At 37.2% G+C, this 22,795-nt stretch overlaps 1 protein-coding gene and 1 long non-coding RNA gene across 7 annotated transcripts in view; one reads left to right on the top strand and one right to left on the bottom strand.

Annotated features, from left to right (window-relative positions):
- AHI1 (Abelson helper integration site 1) overlaps positions 1-22,795 on the bottom strand; it is a 250,985-nt gene that overhangs the window by 60,628 nt on the left and 167,562 nt on the right. For all 6 annotated transcript variants that reach the window (XM_027850706.1, XM_027850707.1, XM_027850708.1 and 3 more), the window contains exon 20: positions 17,614-17,669. In XM_027850706.1, coding sequence (XP_027706507.1) covers positions 17,614-17,669 — 56 coding nt within the window. The remainder of the gene's footprint in view (positions 1-17,613; positions 17,670-22,795) is intronic.
- LOC114034891 overlaps positions 1-22,795 on the top strand; it is a 205,095-nt gene that overhangs the window by 137,192 nt on the left and 45,108 nt on the right. The window lies entirely within an intron of this gene.

Here is a 22,795-nt window from a genome sequence, read left to right as displayed (position 1 = left end):
AATCATCTTTATTGAGTGCCTGTACTTCCTGACTACCCAGTCACTTCCCATTCCCTTGCAATCTGACTTCAGACCCTACTTTTCAATTGAAAGTATTCTCTTCATTATAGCGATAGCTTAACTTCTTAATCCAATGATCTTTTCTCATTCCTCATTGTTCTTGACCTCTGTGGCTTTTAATATTGTTGACTACCATTTCTCTAAAACTTTTTTCCTCCCTTGACTTACATGATACCTCTCTCTCCTCATTCTTCTTTCTGTATTACTACTGCTTTGCTGGGAGATCACCTATTTCTTGCCCCTTAGTATGGATTTTTCCTAGGACTTTTTCCTGGACCCTCTTTTCTTCTCATATCTGGTCTCTTGGGATCTCATCAGTTTCTATGGATTAAAGCACAGTGCCTGGCACATAGTAGATAATAAACGTTTGCTGAATGATCAAAGTATCATCTCTATGAAGATGGCTCCTAAAATCTATGTATCTACTTCCAATTTCTCTCCTGAACTCTAGTAATAATGCACCAATCAACTTCATACAGGATTTTTTCTACTGTATGTGCTATAGGTATCTCAAATTCAACCTCTTCAAAATAGAACCTGTTATCTTTTCTGCTAAACCCATCCCTCCTTCAAGCTTCCTTATTTCTGTTGACACTACTTTGATTCTCTTGGTCATCCAGGTTTATAACCCCATTTATCCTTAACTCTACACTCTCCATCACCTCTCTTCCACACCCCCTGTTCAAGGGGATAGGCTGTGCAAGTTCCTCCAGGTAATAAACATCAAAGGGAGGATCTGAATGCATTCCTTTAACTCTAGTGAGTGCTCTTTTCACTGTACCACAATCCCCTCTCCTCAATTTGTCTCCTACAACAACAGAGTGCCCCAGGAGAATACGTTTCTTGAAGGCAGAGACTGGTTTTTTTTGGGGTGGGTCTTTGCATCCCCCAGTGCCTAGAATAATACCTTGCATATGCTAAGCATTGATAAATATTTGTTGAATTAAATGATTATACTGATAAACTGATTGATGATTAGCTTCATTCCCATAGAATCCTTTCTGCTAGGTAACAACATGGGTTAATAGATCAATAAGATAAACTCATCAGGATGATATCACTCTTCTGTTCCCTATATTTCCTTCTCTAGTAAAGTTCAAATTCCTTTGCCTAACATTTAAGGTGCTCCATAACCCCAGTTTTTTTTAGTCTTTGATTCCCTCCATGCATGTTCCAGCCAAACCAGACAACTCTCTGCTTCTCTGCTACTCACTATGCTTTTATACATCTGCTTTTGTTAGAAGGCTTCTCCCTAGGCCTAGAATGCAATTCACATCCTTGCCTTGCCTAATGAATCCCTTCCCATTCTTTAAAACTCACTTCAATGGCCATTCCCTCCATGAAGCTGCTCCTATTCCCCCTGGTAAGTAAGGACCTTCTTCCTCAAACTTCACATAGCACATTCTTAAATAACTTTCTAACAGATTTAATATTGGGTATTATCACTACCCATGTTCACGTATTATTCCCAAACTACACAGTTAAGCTCAGGGCTTATCTAAAATTTGTATTTCCCTTAAGCATCTACCAGAACGTTCTGCAAAGAGTAGGAGCTTATTAAATGTTTTGTATATTTGTATTTAAGTTAGCTAATGAATTATTCTATGTGTATTATTTCTTTGCAGGTGACTCTGTAATCTATATGTACAACCCTAGTCTTTCTCTTGGAACTCTAGTCATGCATTTCCAACTGCTTATTGGATATTTATAATTGTACTGTAGGCATTTTAAACTCAACATGTCTAAAACAGAACTCATTAGCTACCCCCACCCCCCAAACCCACCTCTCTTTTGAACTCCTCTATTTCTGGTGAGGGTATAATCATGCTTCCAGTTATTTGGATTTGCAACTTTAGTTTTATTCTTGATTTTTCATTGTCTCACTCCACATAATCAGCTGCCATGTTTTGATTGCTTTTACCTTTATAACATCTTTTTTTTTGCATTTGTTCCCTTCTCTTTTCTCATGTGACCACCAAGTTAATTCAGGCCCTTAACATCTCTTACCTGGACTATTTCAATAACCTTCTAATTGGTGTCCCTGACTTAAGTATAGCATCTCATTTTTTAAAATGTTCACATGCAGTAAATGAAATAAAAAGCTAACTACTCTATTAATACAGTTGAAAAATCCATTACCACACCTGGACAGGAGTAACTAATATGTTGTAATCTTTATCACAATGTTGAAGTTCATCCTTTAAAATTTTAAATGCTTGCTGTAAGCTCATTCTCTAGTGCAATCTCTATGTAGCTGCTACCAAAGTGATTTTCCTAAAGGGCAGGTCTACCTACCTACTCATTAACTCTTGGAGCTCTTGCCTTCAAGATAAAATATAAATTCTTCTGTATGGCTGTATGGCTTTTAAAACCTTGCACAGGGGCAGCCTTAGGTGATGCAGTGGATAGGACAACTGGCCCTACAGCCAGGAGGACCTGAGTTCAAATATGGCCTCAGACACTTACTAGCTGTGTTACCCTAGACAAGTCACTTAACCCCAACTGACTCAAAAAGACCTCCCCAAAACAAAACACAAAACCTTGCACAACCTGGTCTCTACTTACCTTTCTTACCTAACAACATTATTCTACGGTCCAGTAAAATTGGTTTGCTGGAGTTAGCTGTTCCTCACATTCAATACTCCATCTCTCATCTCCATGCCATTGCACTGGAGATCAATTGGAATGTACTTCCTCCTGACCTCTGCCTTTTAGAATCCCTTGTTTTCTTCAAAACTCTTCTCAAGTACCATCTTCCTTATGAAGCCACCCCTGATCTCTGACTGCTAGGGCCCCTTCCTCACATAAATTTCCCTTGTATATACTCATTTATGTATGTTGTTGTTTAGCTGTGCGGTCATGTCTGACTCTTTGTGACCCTGTGGAACATACTGTTCATAGAGTTTTCTTGGCAAAGATAGTAAAGTAGTTTGTCATTTCCTTCTCTTAAGGCAAACAGAAGTTGACTTGCTCAGGGTCACACAGCCAGTATGTGTCTGAGGCTGATTTTGAACTCAGCTCGTCCTGACTCTAGGCTCAGCACTCTATCCACTAAGCCACTTAGCTGCCTCCCCATTCATGTACATTGTAAGCTTATGTTTTCCTTTGCATCCCCAGCACCTGGCACACAGTAGGCAGTTAGTAAATGCTTACTGACTGATTGAGAGTAAAATAGGTTAGTAGTTAATTTATAAATCTTCAGAAAACTGCTAAGAGATGATTTTAATGGTGGTAGTTTCAGGTATGGTAGCAGAAGAAGAACCATTTAGATAGTTGGGCAGGCAGTAGTTGATGCCTGAAGTAATCAGGAGTCATTTAGCACATGCTTTTTCATGATGATAAATGGTAGTAGGAAGTTATGGTCTCTAGTGTTATACCAGACCATTGTTGGAAATAATGTACATATTTACATAGTGATTAATGACTTACACGTAGCTTTCCTCACAACAATTCAAAGAAGTAGGTAATAAAAAGGTAAAAATTATCTTCATTCTTCACTTTACATATGAGAAAACAGGTAGAAAATGGTTACTCTAGCTGTTCAGGGTTATATAAAATACAGAACTTGCACCTTAAATTCATCTTCCAACATTAATACTAGTATTTTTTTTCCCATTTCACCACACTGTATTTCAGATATATAAATAAATAAAAGCAATAGCCTTTCCTTCCAAGAGTAGTGCTTTCTACTTTAAAGACTTCTTCATACTCAGTGAAATTTCACTATCCTTTATGGTGAAAGTATACCTAAACAAGTACTAAGTAAATGTGGACAGGAGAAGTGATGTTAGTGATGAGGGAAGCAATGGAGAGAAGACGATGAAGATGACTATAAAAATAGGTCATCTCTAAATCTGAATTGAAATTTCCAAGTTTGTTTAGGTAAGTTCTCATTCAAAAATACCTTCAGAAAAGTTGATTCCAAATTTGCATTAGAAACTATGAGAGAGTGAGAGGGCAACGGGAAAATCTTAAGATGGTTTCAAGAAAAACACATAACATCTAGTTTCATTTTTTCTATGGTCTAAAATGTGTCTCATTTTATCTTCAGTCATCAATCTCTGACCCAATTACCTGTTTACACCAAGTATATATTGGATTAGTATTTGCTCTTCTAGCTGTTTTCACCAAGATTCCGTCTACTAACTGGGGAAAAGCAGAAAAAGCAAGGAGAGTCAAATAGCATGATGAAATGTATCACAGGAATAGAAAGTCTTGTGTATTTATCTTGGCATTCAAGTAAACAAACTGTAGAATACTACAAATGAAAGCAAAGCATTTATTAAACACTGACTACAAGCCAAGCACTGCAAATCCAAGTTGTCCCAATCCTTAAGAAGCACACGTTTTGATAGGAATGACAAAACATACAGGGCAAGGGTGTTTTATTCTGGGAAGTCACAGGGATGAAGAGCGGACTGACATGACTTTACCAGAAGTAATGGTAGTATTGATTTGATTACTGTTTCAAGTAAAAAGGTGGTGAGTGTGGGGGGAGGGCGTGGCAGGGCAGATTTCAAGAAGACGATCAGAAATGATGGGCTGGATGCATGTGAAACATGGTCTGTTCTGTTCTGGTCTGAGGCTGGCTATATATAGTAGTATAATGGTCATTCCTAAAGTTTCCATTTTCCAAACTTCCCAAAGCACTCAGTTTCCTAGGTAATTTAAGTACAGTTTCAATTTAACTTTTGGTTTTTAGATAGATGAGACAGACTAGTTGAAGCAGCAAGCTACCCTGTGGGAAACACAGGAAGTGGCATGTACTAGACCAGTCAAACCACTACCACCACTTAGACCACTACCTCTCATCAGATTGTGACGGAGACAGCTTGACCCTGAACCCAAGAACTCTGGGAATAGCAGTGACCCCCAGACCACCAGACCTGCTTTTAGTCTGGTCCTTATAGCTATTATTGAGGAGAACCATCCCTGGAAAGAAAGAGTCTAACTTCCTTAACACCAACCAGTAACTACTGATAGTCAGATAAGCCCAAGACCTTAGGGAATGCTAATGCCCCATAGATCACCAGTCCTACTCCCAGCTCAGCCCAGTTCCTGAAGCCACTATCCCTGGAAGCCATTATCCCTTGTGAAGATGCAGCTTGGCAACTGTTTCTGCAGGGACTGCAGTCTCAGTCCCTCAGCCATCACAGAGAAGAGGGTTGTAGCCATCAAAGTCTTATAAAATAGTTCAACCTCAGAAAGAGATATCAGTAAAAAGGACATTCCAGATGCATTACCATCTACATTTACCTCTATACTTTAAGAACCATGGAACTGTTTCATTTGACTTGCTGCTGAAAACTCCTATATGTATTACCTTTCGATTAGAATGTGAGCTTATTGACAGCAGGCATTGTCTTATGCTTTTCTATTTTTATTCACAATGCTTTGCACATATAAAGTGCTTAATAATTGTCTTTTCATTCACTCATTGCTATGGGGTACATAAATACCTTCAAAAAATGATCATGTGTTAAATTTATTTCAAAAAGGAATTTTTTGGTCATCTCATAACTTGTTAAATAAAAAAAATGTTTAGCATATTGCAACATAAAGTTTTATATATAGGTAAAATTTATATAGGCTATATAACCAAAATAATTATTAAATAATAAGATGTAAAAATGAACTTAATGATTAACACAAAAACATATTTGATAAACTTTGTGTCTTAAAAAACAAAGGCTTTCTTTATACAGAGCATCCCAAAAATCTAAGTTGCAATTTTAAACTTTAATAGCTTAAAACTGCTTTAAGACTTTTGGGAAACTGTTAATAGGACGTCACTGACAGTCTACCTGAGGCATTTTAATAAGCAGAACAACCTATCTTTGAAATTACCTGTAGCTAAAGTTATCATTGTAACAATATTGGATCTATGCAATTCAACATTTCTGTCAATGAGTTGGAAAAAGGCATATGTATCTATGCATACATACATAGACAGATATATCATATATTCACATGTGTATGCACATGATGTCTATCAGACCAAACCATGACACAAAGCTGGGAGAGATAGCTAGTATCACAGATGACAGAATCCAGATTCAAAACAATTTGAGTCAATGTATCTAAGTGACAAAAATAAAATGAAACTCAACAGGGATAACTGCAAATTTAGGTTAAAAGTCAACTGCCTAAGGACAGGGTGGAAGAAATCTGTTTTGGTAGCAAAGCATATGGAAAAGATCTGAGGTTTTTACTTAGGCAAAGCAACTTAAATCCTGTAGATAGTTACTTGGAAAACATGGTAAACTATCCTCAGTTACAAGTGTCTTTCATGTGCTCCATAGAGTATAGAATATTCCATATGATCCAGAGGTGTCTTTGCCTGTCTATACTTGCCTTGCCTCCTTTTCTTCCCTTTTTGCACAAAGAGATCTAAGCCTCAAGGGGATGTTTGCATAGAAATGAAAATAACAATAATGACAGCATTTATATGTGTTTGCAAAGTGCTTTACATATGTTATCTCATTTGATCTTCACAACAATCCAGTGAGATAGGCGCTATTATTATTCCTACTTTAGAGACAAGGTAACTGAGGCCCAGAGAGGTTAAGTGACTAGCCAAAGGCCAGACAGAATTTGAAATCAAATAAATAATTTATCTAAAGCACTTTGCAATCAAGTTCAATATAAATATTAGCAAGTAGTAGGAACTGGTAGATATTGACCCTGACCTAGGCATAGGATGGAACAAGCCATATTAACAAGCCAAGAGCAGTCAGGATGAGAAGGTACAACCTGTCAGTCTGGCAAAGAGCAGGCATAGGGAGAACACTATTGCCAGGATTTCGAGTGCCCTTAGGAAACAAATAGCCTCGGCCTTCTCGCTTAGCTCCTTGGAACACCTGCAGATCTGGAAGCTCTGCTTCCTCCCTCTGGTCAGTGTTCCCTCAGTGAATCCACAGATGTGAGCAGGTGTTTACTGGGGCCACAAGGATGCCTTTGGGGATGGTATAGCCCACATATTCAGCATACTTAATGGGTAAGAGGAAACTGAAAAGACCTGAGTTGCTGGAGGTGGCATTGGGAAAAATGAAAAGCAGAGCTCAGAAGAAAAACAAATAACTATGAGAATTTATTTTCTCTAGTAAATTTAAACCAAGATTTAAAATTGATTTAAAAAATCCCAGAATATGGTAAAATATTATAAGAAGAATGAAATTATACATATTCTTTGACCAAGGAGCAGATCACCTAAGTAAATCAAAGAATCTTAAACAAATGCAAACTTATGGGATTAAAGAATGCTGGTATAAGTACTATACAAAAGTAAAAAGCACACCCAAAGTGTAATCTAAAAGGTGTTTTTCTCCTATCTTTTTTATAAACAAGCTTAAGGAAAAGCTTGAATTATCTAGTCTTTGTAATGTCAAACTGTTGTATGTTAGCTACTTAAAAGTGCCCAGACCTTAATAAATGCTTGATGACTGACAATTTTGCATGTAAATTTGGATTTTAAAAAAGATAAATAGGCTTATTCTGAGTTACAACTTTCCTGAAAATGAAAAACTAGTTGTTTTATGACTTGAGTAATAAAGCCTTGAAGTTTATCAGTTCCTCCCCACCCTGCAATAGCACACAGGAAGAGGATGGCAATGGGTTTCATTTTATGATTTTTGTGAAGGTACATTCAATCCTGCTGGCACATTATAAACTTTTCCTGCAGCAGATGAATTACTGAAAATAATTTGTTTCTTTTAGGATGCAAACAATGCATGTGGGCTCCTGGATTTATGTTTAAATGAGTTGAATGAGATTTTACTTTAAAATTTTGAAAAAAAATATTTTTTTACATATATACATATGAATAAATAAAACCATTAAAATGTTCTAATACCATAATGGTATTGTATGCTGTAGTAGAATCACAGGAAATATGAAGTAATGGCTTTTAACTATTAGAAAGTCAAAAAGTTTCAAATTAAGTATAGATAGTATCTAATGTTCCGATCCAGTCAGCCCAGTGGGTGGTATGACTTAACCACTATGACCCAAATCAGTACTTTTCTGCATAAGTTTAATTAATAACAGGAAAAATCAAAACATGTTACAAATGTTTTCAGAGTGACCAGATGGTCTAATATTTAAGCTTCTCTTAATGGAGAGCTGGGTAATACACAATTTTATCTATGAACGAAACCAAGCAAGATTTCAGGCACAGAACAGAACTAATCTGTGCAGCTTCTTTGTTGGTTTTGTCCAATGTGTGCAGGGATATCGAATCATTATTTTAAACCTTTAATCAGGGAAGACCATTTTACTTTTGTAGGATGAATAAAGTGAAACCTATGTAAATGGGGACCATATTTTAAAATCTTGCATTATTTTCATTTTACATCATATAATATTAAACTGGGGGGGGTGTCTCAAAGGGAAGGCATTAAAATTAAGCTTCTTGCAGAAGGTGACTCTTTAACAGAGATTTGAAGGAAGCCAGGGAAGCCAGGAGGTGGGGATGAGGAGGGGAGAGAGTTCCAGGCATGGAGGACAGCCAGAGAAAATGTCTAGAGTCTGGAGATGGAGTGTCTTGTGTAAGAAAAAGCCAGGAGACCAGTGCCACTCGATCGAAGAGTATGTGGAGGTGACTGTTATAAGAAGACTGAAAAGATAGGAAGGGGTCAGGTTTTGAAGATAATTATGCCAATACAGATGCCACTTAAACTCTGATTATTTTGTTTTCATTTCTATCTCTAATATAAATCCTTTTAAAAATCACAAATATGTTTTCAGTGTAGCTTCAAAATACTCATGTCTTGTTTTATATTTAACACAATTCCACGAAAAATGAGGAACCAGTTGTATACACAGTTCTTTTAATATATTGAAACAGGAAGGGCACATATGTTTTAAATTTTGTTCCCGGTGTAAAAAACATAAAGAAAGACATGAGAGACACTCACATTTTTTATAAGAGTTTCATTTTGAATTCAGCTGCATTTCCTCTTTGATTTGCAAACAATTTCTCTACTTAAAGTAAATATAGGTGTTCTGTACTACTCAACTTAACTATTAACTAAGTTTTACACCTGTCTTCCAGGGTTCAGACAGTGACCTTTTCTCTCATTAATCTGAGACTGATATTATACTTAAATTGCCATAAAGACAAAAAGCAGGTGCAGTTACTGTTAAAGAGACATAACACTATTTCTAATGTGAACTACTAAGGATTTATAGAGTGTGAGCATATAGTTCTTCATGGATGGTTTTTCTATCCTTTCACAAGAGGAAAATGCTTAATTAAACTGCTCCAAATCACAAGGAATTGTGTTCTTGAAAATCCCTTTTCTTTTCAGTTCAAGTGCTGGTATCTGCAAAGTTGGAAAGTGGTATGGCCTAATGACCATGGGTACTGCTTCCATGGGACAGTATAGTAGCACTCTACAGAGTGTAACCTTGGTGGCTGGTGCTTCATTCTAGTCATAGGAATGACAGAAGCTAATATTACCAGAGCAAACAAGAGTTACCCAGTCATGAACCCTACTGGGAATTTATATTCTTAGCATAGTTAAGCAAGGGCTTCAAAACTGTGTGAACCACCATCTGCTATTCTTTCTGAAACCACTGTATGGAAATCTCTAGGGACACCCTGATGAAGTGAAGGAAAACAAAGACATAGCATGCATACCACAAGAATGCCACAATTTTGAAATTGGGAGGGGGGTTATTACATCTACCATCAGTAAAATTAATTCAATAGTATTTACTAGTTCTCTGACTTGTGAATATTAATGGGCAATGGGGATTGATCTAACTAGTGAAGACACCAGTTGATATGAACTTGAGGAAATTTGACTTTTTTTAAAAAGCAAAATTCATTAAAAATTTATTTAGTAAAGTCATTAGATTGTGAGCTCCTTGAGAGCAGAGATTTTTTTTTTCCTTTTGTTGTATACCCAGTGCTTAGAACAGTGCCTAGGATACAGTAGGTACTTAATAAATGCTTGACTGACAAAGTCAGTGGACTACTGTGAAATAATCTGTTGTAATCCCTGACCACAGGAGTTAGAGCTGATATTTGTCATACATATTTAGTTCCTTGGCCTGAAAAATTTTCATAGCAAAATCTTCTGGATTCATTCTTATGAATGAGATCTATTTGTTCATTGGATCATAGCCTTAAGGTTAAAAGGGGCTTTAGAGGTCACTAGTCCAATTCTCTCATTTTACTTAGGAAGAAACTGAGCCACAGAAACATGAAATGACTTGCTCAATGTCATACCAGAAATAAGTGGCAAAATTAGGTTTTAAACTTGGTCTTCTGGGTCCCATGCTGTTTTCCACTTAATATATATTGGAGTGAACCAGTAGCATTTGAGCTTGAAGGCAGATGCTGTTTCATGGGGTATCCTTGGTCCCTTATACACAGTAGGTACAGAATATTTGCTGAACTAATTAACTGAATTCACCCTTCAAATATAGAAGAGAATAAACAGGAGCAATGGGTCGAACACCTAAAAATGGCTAGACGATGAGTACATTCTACTCATTGTATTCCACAACAATAATTTTAGTTAATACTTTATCCTCTGGTTAAACGGGGACAAGACTAGATGAAATAGTTTGGCTGTTTTCGTGGTGGTGGTGTTGTTTACTAATATATGTATTAATTAAGGGTTACAAACTATATTTGTAATTTCATTGGGATGAGGACATTTCCTCCACTAACACAGGTCAGAAAATTCTTGACAACTTACAGTCTGAGAGAGTTGCCTAAAGTACTGAGAAGTTAAGTGACTTGCTTATAATCTTACAGTCAGCATGTAATGGAGGGACTGGAACTCAAGTGTTCCTGGCTTTCAGACTGACTTTGTATCCATTATGCTATATCTTTTTTTTTTTTTTAAGGTAATTGGGGTTAAGTGACTTGCCCAGGGTCACACAGCTAGTAAGTGTCAAGTGTTTGGTCTGAGGCTGGATTTGAACTTGGGTCCTCCTGACTTCAGGGCCGGTGCTCTATCCACTGCGCCACCTAAATGCCCCCATTATGCTATATCTTTAGATACCTATATATCTATAGATAGAGATTTATAATTGATCAGTTCTAGACTGATAAATGAGGCCGTTAGGTGGCACAGTGGATAGAGCACTATCCCTGAAGTCAGAAGAACATTGTCCAAATCCAGCCTCAGACACTTACTAGATGTGTAACCCCGGGCAAGTCACTTAGCCCTGTTTGCCTTGATTTCTCATCTATAAAATGAGCTGGAGAAGGAAAAGGCAAACCACTCCATCATCTTTGCCAAGAAAACTACAAATGGTGTCATGGAGAGTGAGACATGACTGAAACGATTTAACAATAACAAGAGTGGTAAATACTCTTCACTTTCTACCCAACTTCACACTCTTAGCAAATGACTTCCTTTTCTCCTACCTGAAGGAAAGTGTTCCTTCAAGGTGAGTTTTCCCAACTCAAGTTCTCCACATTAGAAAACAACAACAACAATAACCACCACCCTCTGTTTTGGCCTATCTTTCTCTCTTGCTCCATTAGATGAGATGAAGTTTTCTTCCCCTAGACAAAGCTGATCTCTCTGTAACTTTGATCCCAACTCTTCATGTCTTCTCCAAGACCTTGCTTCTTCAGTCAACTCCCATCTCTCATTAGTAGGCATTATGGTACAGGGGAAAAAACATAGGATTTAGTCTCAGAGGACCTGGGTTCAAATTTCAGCTCTGCTACTTACTGCCTTTGAAACTATGAGTGAGTCATTTAATGTCTCACAAACTCAGTGTCTCCATCTATAAAATAAGGTTGAAACAGATGTCCCTAAATGATGTTTAAGCTCTTCCCTTTTGTTGCTTCCTTTCTCCCATATATAAATAAGTCAGGTGAACTTCATACACTAAATACTGTCATCCCCTAGCCTTTCTTGGAATGACTTTATTCTAATGGGGAGACAAGAAGTAGATATAAAATATCTACAGCATAAATCTCAAGTTGCTACATACACAGATACATCCATGATGTATACAATGTAATTAAATACACAGGTGTTTGGGAGGGAGGGTACTAGTGGAGGATCAGGAAAAGTTTCCATGCAGAAGATGGTGCCTGAGCTGCATTTAAAAGGAAGAGAGGAATTCTATGAGTTAGAGGTGAAGAGAGACTATATTCCTGGCATAGGGGGCAGTGGGTCCAGGAACAAGGAGGTGGGAAATTGAGAGTTCTGAGTAAGTTTGGCTAGATCACAGAAAACAGGAGGGGAAGCACTATCCATCAGAGTTGGAAAGGTAGGTTGGCAGTAAGTTGCAAAGATCTTTTAAAAGATAAACAGCACAGTTCATATTTTATCCTAGAGGTTTATATTTTTATGACAGATGACTCCCCAATCTATAACGCTAGTGTTGTACAGCATTTATAGATATCTCCAGCTAAATGCCTTGTTGTCACTTTTTTTTTTTGGAAGGGCAATTGGGGTTAAGTGACTTGCCCACAGTCATATAGCTGGTGAGTGTTACGTGTCTGAGGTCGGATTTGAACTCAGGTCCTCCTGACTGCAGGGCCGGTGCTCTATTCGCTGCGTCACCTAGCTGCCCCCCTTGTTGTCACTTTAAAGTCAACATGTCCCAAACTAATTTTCTTCTCCCAGTCTTAATTTCTTTATTTCTGTTGATGACACCATTGTCCTCCAAATCATTCAGGTTCCGCACCTCGGAGTCACCTTGGCCGCTTGTCTCTCCAGCACAGTACTGTGGAAAGAATCCTGGCTGTGTAGTCATAGCACCTGGACTCAAACCCTTGCCCCTGCCCTCCAGCCCTTGCACGACACTGTGCAAGTCACTGAACCTCCACTGGTCTCAGTATTCTCCTATGTAAAATGAGAGGCTGATCTAGATGACCTCAGAGGTCCCTTCCAGTTCTACATACAGGGGCGTCCTGGCACCAAGCTGTGAGGGCCAATTGTCACGTTTTTCTCGTGAGCTATCAGGGCTTGATTTATTGTTCTGTTTGTCTACCAGGGATGGGGAGTCTGAGGCCTTGAGGCCACATGTGGCCTTACAGGTCTCCAAGCGTGGCCCTCTGACTGAATCCAAACTTCACAGAACAAGATTTGTTCTGGTCTAGACTTTAAAAAGTGATGGAGAAAACGCTATTAAATCATATTAAACTTAAAAGTGCGTCGTGTTTTCAGGGAGCTGGCTGTTAAACACCAGCATCTCATTGTCTATATCAATGACCTAATGGTCCTTCAATGCCCCCATACCATCTGATCAGCCACCAAATCCTGCTGCTTCTACCTCTTCTGTATCTCTAATATGTGTTCAGGCCTTCATTATCACGCTTGGACTACTGCAAAAGCTTTCTTACTTGTATCCTTGCTTCTAGTCTTTCTCTTCTCTGTTCCATTCTTCACCGAGCTGTCAGACGAATCTTCCTAATGCACATCTGACCACATGACTTCTTTACTCAAAAAAAACCCCAAAAACCCAAAAGCCAAACTTCTGTTGGTCCCCTTCTTTCTACCAATTACACACCCTGGCATTCAAGGTCTTCTAGGCTTCCTGGATAATAGTTCCTAATTACTAACTGTTACTGAAGATCCCAAGAGCCCTGGGAATGGCTGTGCTATCTAGACCACTGGCCCTACTTATCTGGATCCTGTAGCCATCATGAAAGAGAAATGACGGAGACTATCATCTCAACCAATGCCAACACCAACAGCTGGGCAACTAGCACTGAAGGGCAGGTAAGCCCAGGAGCCCTAAGAACAACAATGGGCCCAGACTCCCAGTTCTGCTCTGGTGGCATTCGCTGAGAGGGGCAGCCTTTGTGGAGAAAGGACCAGTCATCTCTGACATCATCATCACCACCTACAGATCTACTGCCACAGACAGGTCAGGTAATATAGTTTACTATTATCTCTATTCAAGCAGCAAGATACCCTGTGAGAGAGACAGGAGGCAGATGTGCTGGGCAGGCCAAATCACACAGAACACAATCTGTTCTTTGATTCTGATGGAGAAGGCACAGGACCCTGTGCCCTAGAACACCCGAAACCTGCAGTCTCTCCACCTACAATCCCTGATTCAAGCTTACTTCCTTTCATTTACTCAATACTCCAGCTAAACCAAACTATTCATAACTCTCTTGTCTGGACTTCTGAACTTTTGTGAACTCCCTTCATATCTTTGCCTACTAAAATACTTTGGACTTCAAGGCACAGACCAACTGTCACCTCCTCCATGAAGACTTCCCTGATCTTCTCTCCCTGATCCTTTTCTTCTATTGTCACCTTTTTGGAAATCTATGCATGTATAACACAATACAATACCTATGTGTATGTGTATCTGTATGTGTATATATATATATATGTATATATACACACACACACGAAGCATATATATGTATAACCCAATCATTTTCATTGTAGGTACTTGTGTGACTTCAGTGTATATACTTCAATTAGATTTGGGGACAGGATTGTGTTTTATACCATCTTTTTCTCTCCAGTGCCCTGTACAGAAAAGACAGATCACACCGGGTAGAGTGGTCTAGGATGGCTTCATCCTAGGAGATGGGTCAAGTTAGATATTCTGGGTGGTAGAGGGAATCCTAGGAGTGCGTAGAACATAATGTACATATTATTATGTAAACAGTGAGTAGACCCTCTTAGAGCAGACTGTTTATATTTGGGAGTTGGGGGATCAAAGGTTGGAAAGAAAGACTTGGGCCAGATGTGTGTGTATGTCTGTGTGTGTGTGTGTGTGTGTGTGTGTGTGTGTGCACGCGCGTGTGTGCACATGTATATATGGGTACAGATTAATGAGAAATTCATTGAATGCATACACATTTATCACTGGCCTAGGTACCTGAGGAATTCAGAGGAATATAAGCAATATTTATATTCTATGACCATCATGAATTTTAAAAATTGCTATGTAAAGGGGACTTGAGAACAAAATAAGGTGATTTGGCGAATATTACTAAATAACAGATATTGAGTATGAGATATTTTGCAATAATAATGATAACAAAATGCTCAGTGCACTTTCTCTGGCTGTCCCTCATTCCCGGAATGCTCTTCATCCTCCGCTCTGCCTATTGACTGTCCTAGCTTCCTCTGAGTTCCAAGTGAAATCTCTTCTTTTACTGGAAGCCTTCCCCACCACAGTAGAGCCTTCCCTCTTTTAATTATTTCCTATTTATCCTTACATAGTTTACTTTGTAAATATTTGTTTACATGTTGTCTTTCCTATTAGATTGTAAGCTCCCTGAGGACTCCTTGTCTCTTTTTGTATCCCTAGCACTTAGTACAGTGCCTGGCACATAACAGGTGCTTAATAAATATTACTGACTGATACCGTGCTTTAAAGTTTATAAATCAATTTATATACATTATCTCATTTGAATTTCCCAACACTGATGTGGTGAAGTATAAGTCTTATTAGCCCCATTTTACACAGGGGAAATTGAGGCTTAGATTAATTTACTTGCCCAAGGTCATACAACTATTAAATTCCAAGAGGCAGAATTCAAAGCCAAGTTTTCTGGACTTAAATACAAGTACTTTATCCACTCCATTATTCTTTATCCACTACCTCCTTAGAGTAGAAATAATATTAGTTTAAGTAATGGGGTTAATAAGTTAACATAATAATAAAAAATTACCAAACAAGACAATACCTAAACTTCTCTTTCTTAATAGAGTATATCTGAGATTAGGAAACTATTATAAAATGCTACTGCATTTTACTTCCCAGAGTTTCAGATAAATATGATCTTTATTTGATTATAGCCCTTAAGCATTTAATAAGCATGGGGATCCATCATCTGCCTAGAGGGAGGAAAAAAAAAACCCTGCCAGGCTCAACTTTACTAAGTCCTGTAACACAAAAGGAAAAAACAGAAATACAAACACAGCTGCCACTTAAAAAAAAAAAGTCTACAGGGATTTAAAAAAAATCAAATGTCTATTAAATAACAGAACTACTGAGAACATTATTCAAATACACGTCCAAATCACTTTTACCTATAGTTGACTTAATTTCCAACATCTGACTTCATCATTTAAAGCATAGAATTATATAACATTGATTACTATTTTAACATTAACATTAGCACTATTTTCATTATTTAAAAATGATTAATTCTTTCTTTTTTAAGAGAAACTTTAAGTTGTCTGTGATAATCACATAACAGTCATATGTCAGCCTTTGCTTTATTCTCATAATCCCAAAGCAAAAACACATATTAGTCCCAAGACAAATATGACCCAGCTGCACCAGCCAACTAGTGATTCTTTGTACACAGCTTTCCCCCTCTTGTCTCTGTGTCTTTGTACCAGCTAAAATACTCTGTCTGCTTTCTCAAGTTCACCTCTTTGCTTTCCTGGTTTCTTTTAAGACAGATCAAACCCCACCTTCGGCAGGAGACCTTTTCCATCTTTTCTCCCACCACCCTTTCCCTAACAGCTCTTAGTGTCTTCCCATTGGAGATTCCCTTCTATCCACTCTCTATACATCTTCTCTTTACTTAGTAGTTTACACATCACCTCTCGCAGTAGAAGAAAAGCTCTTTGTGGGCTTTGAGATGGTTTTTATTTTTCTTTGTATGCTCAGTTGTACTGCCTGGCACAGAGTAAGTAAGGGCTTAATAAGTGCCTGTTGATTAACTACAGCTAAATAGAACTGAATAATCACACATGCAAATATTAATCACCAATTTTAAATCTCAGGAAAAGTTGGACAGAAAGTCTTTCAATTTCTTAGAAAAAGACTACCAAATTTTTCTCATGAAATGAAATATTATGGCAACTGGAAATTAGAAGTCTTAATAATGTGAAAAAAATTAAAAACCAGAAAATATTTAGGAAAATAAGAGGTACCAACTCACGGAACCTAGCATTTTACAAATAATGTAATGTTAAGGTCAAGGAATTCTACAAAAAGAATTCCAGATGTCAAAATAAATGGGAAAAAGATGACTTGAACTAACTATCCACCCCCACATGTATATCAATTTTCTATTCTTCCTTCTTTATTATATTCCATACTGCACACATTTAAAAATAAAATAAATGGATACTGGTAACATGTAGAGCCAATGAAGACACATAAGATACTACATATTGTGAAAAATAACTACAATTTTATGGTAAAGTAATACAAGTATATGATATTATTATTACTATTACTTAAAATAAACACATAAAAGGAATGAAAAATCATGTTTACTTTTAAATTAGCCAATCAGTGGAAATAATGATGGAAACATATAAAACAATAGGATTATATTTTAAGTGTAAATGGTTTGCAAGAGAATTTGTATTTCCCCTGCACAAAATGTTTTAAATATCTGAAATGCATTCATATTTTGGCATATTAATTAAAGCAAGTAATTGGGAAAATGATGATAAGGTATTATTCAACTACTTACTGTTGGGGAAATGGAAAAAAATGTAGTTCAGGGGAAAAATGATTCACTTTCTTAAAAGTGATGAAAAACTTGGTTTAAAGGAGGGAAAAGGAGTTTTTCTACAGTGAGAGCATATAGAAAATGTCATTTGTAGTTTTGGACCAATTTTTGAACTGGCTTACCATTTGCAGTGTGCTTGATGGTATTCGTGTAGGTTTTCCTACTGGGCTGAAACCTCCTGTGAAAAAACAAGACTGTGAATTTTTGCTTATTATTCTTAACCACTAATAGCTATTTTATTTTGAAAACATTATGTTAGCCAGACATACCTCACAAAGCTCTCATGAAAAAGAACTCGTGCAATAGCACCTTTGAAAGCTTTGGTCATGGATCCTTTAGTCAGTAACAGTCAGAGGGTTTATCTAACTAAAGATCTGACACCAGGTTATAGCTAATCCAATGCTTCCATTCAAATGGTTTGGAGCAATAGCTTAAACACTGTTCACATGCTGTCTTATGCTTAAAACTGACACTATTATCTCAGCTTAGTTGTCTTTCTTTTCATGGAACGGTTGAAATTCTGACTTGAGGACACAAAGTTTTCAGGCAGAAATGATCACAAAATGTGTGAAAGGAATTACTTCCTTATTTTATCAAAAAGAATAAGTATATCTATTCAGTATTCCTCTTTGATCATCAGACTTCCTACCACAATACATCTTGCTGTTTATTTTATTCAATCACCATGGAGTGTTTTTAGAAAAATAAGGACTTTTAATTCTTTCCTTTAGAAATGATTACATTGATGGCTAAACTCTGGAAAATTCTTTCATCATCTGTGGATTTATCTTTTTTTTTTTTAGGTTCATGATAGCTTTTATCACATTTCTTTTTAACAAGGGACTATTTAAAAATAGAACAAGTCTCTTATCTGTATGGATTTGGGTTGAAAGTTTAGTTCAAGTTAAGGGTGAAAATGAGATCTCAGGATCATATTTTGCTCTTCAGTCTCTGCCCATCAATAGACCCACATCTGATATATGAGTCAGTGGTCTGTTAACATAAGGCCCATGACTTCAATAACAAAGGGTGTAAGTGAAAAAATAAAAGACTGTTAAAATGTCATATTGATTTCAAAAGTAAAATACTATTCTTAATAATATTATATTATAATACAAACATAAAATATAAAATATAGTTCTTTACCTTAAAATAAAATATTGTAAAATATAGTTCTTCACCTTAAAAACATATAACTCACTTAAATATTAAAGATTTTCTTTAAATGTGCTAATTAATATTCAAAAGAAACATGTTACTTTTATTCATGCAATTGATCTGACTTTTGATTAGCCTAATAATAGTCTTTTATTATATACAGAAATGGAGAGGGGGAAGAAGGAGAAGGAATAGTAGAAGGACAAGGAAAGTGTACCTTAGGAGGGTAACCAGGATACCAAGATGCTGGGCAGAATTAAGAACATGTAATATAATGAACAATTGAGAGAACTGGGGATGCTAAACTAGGATATTCCAGAGACACCTGAAACTCAACATGTCCAAAATAGAAATCATTACCTCTCCCATCTTTCCTATTTTTCTTAAAGGCATTAGGCTTGTAACATCAAATTTTAGTTGAATCTTCACTGACATGTCCATTTAGATCTATTGACACTGGTCTCAGGCTGCATGAACAGCTCTAGCTCTAGGCATTTTCTCTGACTGTCCCCCATGCCCACAACACTCTCTCTCTTCTGCTCCAACTACTGACCTCTCTGTCTTCCTTTAAGTCCCAACCAAAATCCCATTTTCCACAGGAAGCCTTCCCCAACCTCTTTTAATTCTAGTGCTTTCTCTCTTTTAATTACTTCCTATTTATCCTGTATATAGCCTGCTTGGCATATATTTGCATGCTGTCTCCCTCATTAGATTGTAAGCTCCTTGGGGGCAGAGTTTGTCTTTTGCTTCTTTTTGTATCCTCAGCACTTAGCACAGTGCTTGTCACACAGTAGGCACTTAATGTTTATTGAATGAATGAAAATAATAAAAATAACAGTACTTTAAGCCTTTCAAGAGATACATGCTATACTACAGTAGTATAAATTTTCCTTAAGGGCTTCAATTAATTTAACTTGATACTGTAGCAAAACCTGCAATATCGCAGTCTCCAAAGAATCAAAGTTATGGGTGATTCTAAAGTTAGTGGAGAAATACATGCTGGCAGGGCAGCTAGGTGGCGCAGTGGATAGAGCACCGGCTCTGGAGTCAGGAGGACCTGAGTTCAAATCCAGCCTCAGACATATAACACTTACTAGCTGTGTGACCCTGGGCAAGTCACTTAACCCCACTGCCTAGCAAAAAAAAAAAAAAGAAAAAAAAAAGAAAAGAAAGGAAATTCATGCTGGGCAGAAGCAAAATATAATACATTTCCAATGATGACCTATATGCAAGAACTGGTATAAAGGGCAGGCAGCATTTGAGAGATGTAATATTAGAAACAGAGGTAATAGCAAATAATGAGAGCACAATTGAATAATCTGAGTGCTACACTGATACCTATGAAATGTAAAAAAACAGAGAGGAAGGCCTCTATGGAGTTTCTATGGAGAGACAAGATTAAGAATCACACAGCATGAGAAGGCATGAATGGGTTAAAATCTTGCTGATGGAGGGTATGTCCATATCGATGAGATCTCAGATCTCAGTAGAATTAAAGAAATTGTTCTGCTTAACCTACAGGTCTGTCATAGGTTAAACCTACACACACACACACACACACACACACACACACACACACACACACACATACACACACACACACACATTTCTAGTATACTAATTGAAAGGACAATTTGCATATTTGGCTTTTTAAATTTAATTTTAAAAATCATTAAGCATCTTAACCATGTAAGACACTGTATAATATGTTTATATATATGTATGTAAATAATTAGGCAAATGTAAATAATTACATACATATACATACATAATCTCCTCTACACATGTGTGCATATATTTGTATATAAACACATACATAAATATATACATCTACATATATATATATAAAAGAGAGAGAGAAAGGGAGGGGAGGGAGGGAGGAAGGAAGAGTAAAAGAAGGAGGGAGGGGGAGAAAAAGGGAGAGAGGGAGGGAAGAAGGGGAAGAGAGAGAGAGAAAATGAAAGAAAGGAAGGAAGGAAGGAACAGAAGTCTAGGAAAAGTAGGAAAGGTCAGGTTAGAGAGTTTTAAATGCCAAAGAAAGAAAATTATATTTGATCCTGAGAACAATAGGGAGCCATTGAAATTCATTGAAGGAGTGTGGGGTGTCAGCTCTATACTAGTCTGGAGAGATTACCTTCGTGGAGTTGGGAAATACTTGAAGCATGCAGAGCACTTTGAATGTTATTGGAATAGTCCACTCAAGAGATAAAGAGGAACTGACCTAGGTTTGTGGCTACATGAGTAAGGAGAAGGAGAGGCATAGGAGAGATGTCAAAGTAGAACCAATACAGTCTCCTGACTCTCTAGATTTTCCTCTACAACGGCCCTATGTGGGTGCCTCTTCCCTGCACCCCCAATCCTTCCATTCCTGCCCGATTCTGCTTTTCAGTTTCCTTTTATGTGCTGTCATCCTCCATTAGAACATAAGCTCCTATAGGGCAAGGACCCGTATTTGTATTCTCAGCCCTTAGCACAGTGCCTGGTACAAGGTAAGCACTTAATAAATGCTTGTTGACTTGTATCAATCAGTGTAAGCTTCAACTCAGATTCTAATATTTAATTCATTACCCCACTCATCACATTTTCATCTCTCCTCTAGGTCTCCAAGAAAGCCTTTCCTGCTCTCCCATCCATCCCTTCATCTGAGAATCTTGGGTCACATTTCTTTAAAACAACTGAGGCCATTTTCCAAAAGCTTCCTCTTCTTCATCTCATATGACTAGTCATCTTCTCTCAAGATTTTCTTCTTTACCCATCTCACAGGAAGAGTTGGCTCCTCTTTTTGCCAAGGCAAACTCTTCTATATGTACCCTTGATCCCATCCCCATTCTGTTTTCTCCAAAAAGACTACCCCCCCACCCCCGTCCTCCCCACACAATCTCTCCTTATCTACAGGTACCTTTCTTGCTTCCTATAAACATGTTTATGTCTCCTCTATTCTTTAAAAAAAAAAAAAACTTACTTGATTTTGTCATCCTTGCTAGCTGTCATTCTGTATCTCAGGGCCTCAGTTTCTTCATTTGTAAAATGAGGGCAGTACTCTGGATGATCTCTAAGGTTCCTTCTAGCTCTAAAATAGTATTATTCAATTTTGATTGTCCTGACTGTCACATTAAAGTATAATAAACACATATAATGAATAATCGTGACTCTGGGATAGTTCTCCCATCTGATATCCCAACTACAGTATGAACTAGATCCCTAGGGCATATCACTGTATAACTATGTTAGAAGACCCATTTGGTTTGTGATGAAGAGTTTTCTATTAGTGTTCTGGAGCAGCTGTCCAGAAAAGATAATTTTGCATCTTTTCTGGCAATGCTTTTCAATTCACTGTGATAATGAAATATTTCTGTAGGCTTCCAGATGCTGGCTCAACTTGGGTAAGTCACCATAAGAATGTTTATATTTTTTGGCAAGCATTGCAAATGCTTTGTTTTTCAGGAAATTAGCAAGTTTTTCATATCCCCCTCTGCCTTCTCCCCCTTCCCAGGTTTATTTTCCTCCTATACAAGACTTACTTGAACAACAGAATACTACATACTTTCTTTAGTTAACACCTCAACACCTATAACTCAGGAACTTGAACCAAGAAAATACAGAATGAGAATACATTTATCAGTGCTCAAACTATCATATCACAAGTCACATTTCAACCTTACACTTGGGTCCAGGGATCTGATTCAATTCACTGTCGTGAGGTATTTATTAGATGCCCCTGGGGCACATATATGGAAGAGAAGGGCTTGCTATGTTCTCTTTTTCATGTATCTCTTTTGAGAGTGAGCTAAATTTTAGGCAGTATGGCAAAATCTTTTTATGGGAAATTTTGAAGTTCCCCTAAAAGGTGCTAAGCTAGGATGGAATTTATGCTGCCAACCAATGGCTACAGAGACTTGAAGCAAACTTGTTACATTGTGCCTAAGAAAATATTCATAAGAGGAAAGAACAATGTCTATTTAAACTTTTAATATAGTTCAGACCAAAGCTTTGTAATTTTAGGCACAATATTCATAAAAAAAAAATTGAAGCCAGGAACTTGTTAATGCTTTCTAATATCCTTTAAAGTCTCATTCAATCACAATAAATAAATATCAGAAAAATTAATATCAAAACTTCATTTGACAATAATTACCAGTGTTATAA

Source organism: Vombatus ursinus, unplaced genomic scaffold (genome assembly GCF_900497805.2).
Source record: "Vombatus ursinus unplaced genomic scaffold, bare-nosed wombat genome assembly UNPS02009132.1, whole genome shotgun sequence".
NCBI lineage: Eukaryota > Metazoa > Chordata > Mammalia > Diprotodontia > Vombatidae > Vombatus > Vombatus ursinus.
Note: the sequence above shows the minus strand (reverse complement) of the source record. Positions and strands in the feature narration are given on the sequence as shown.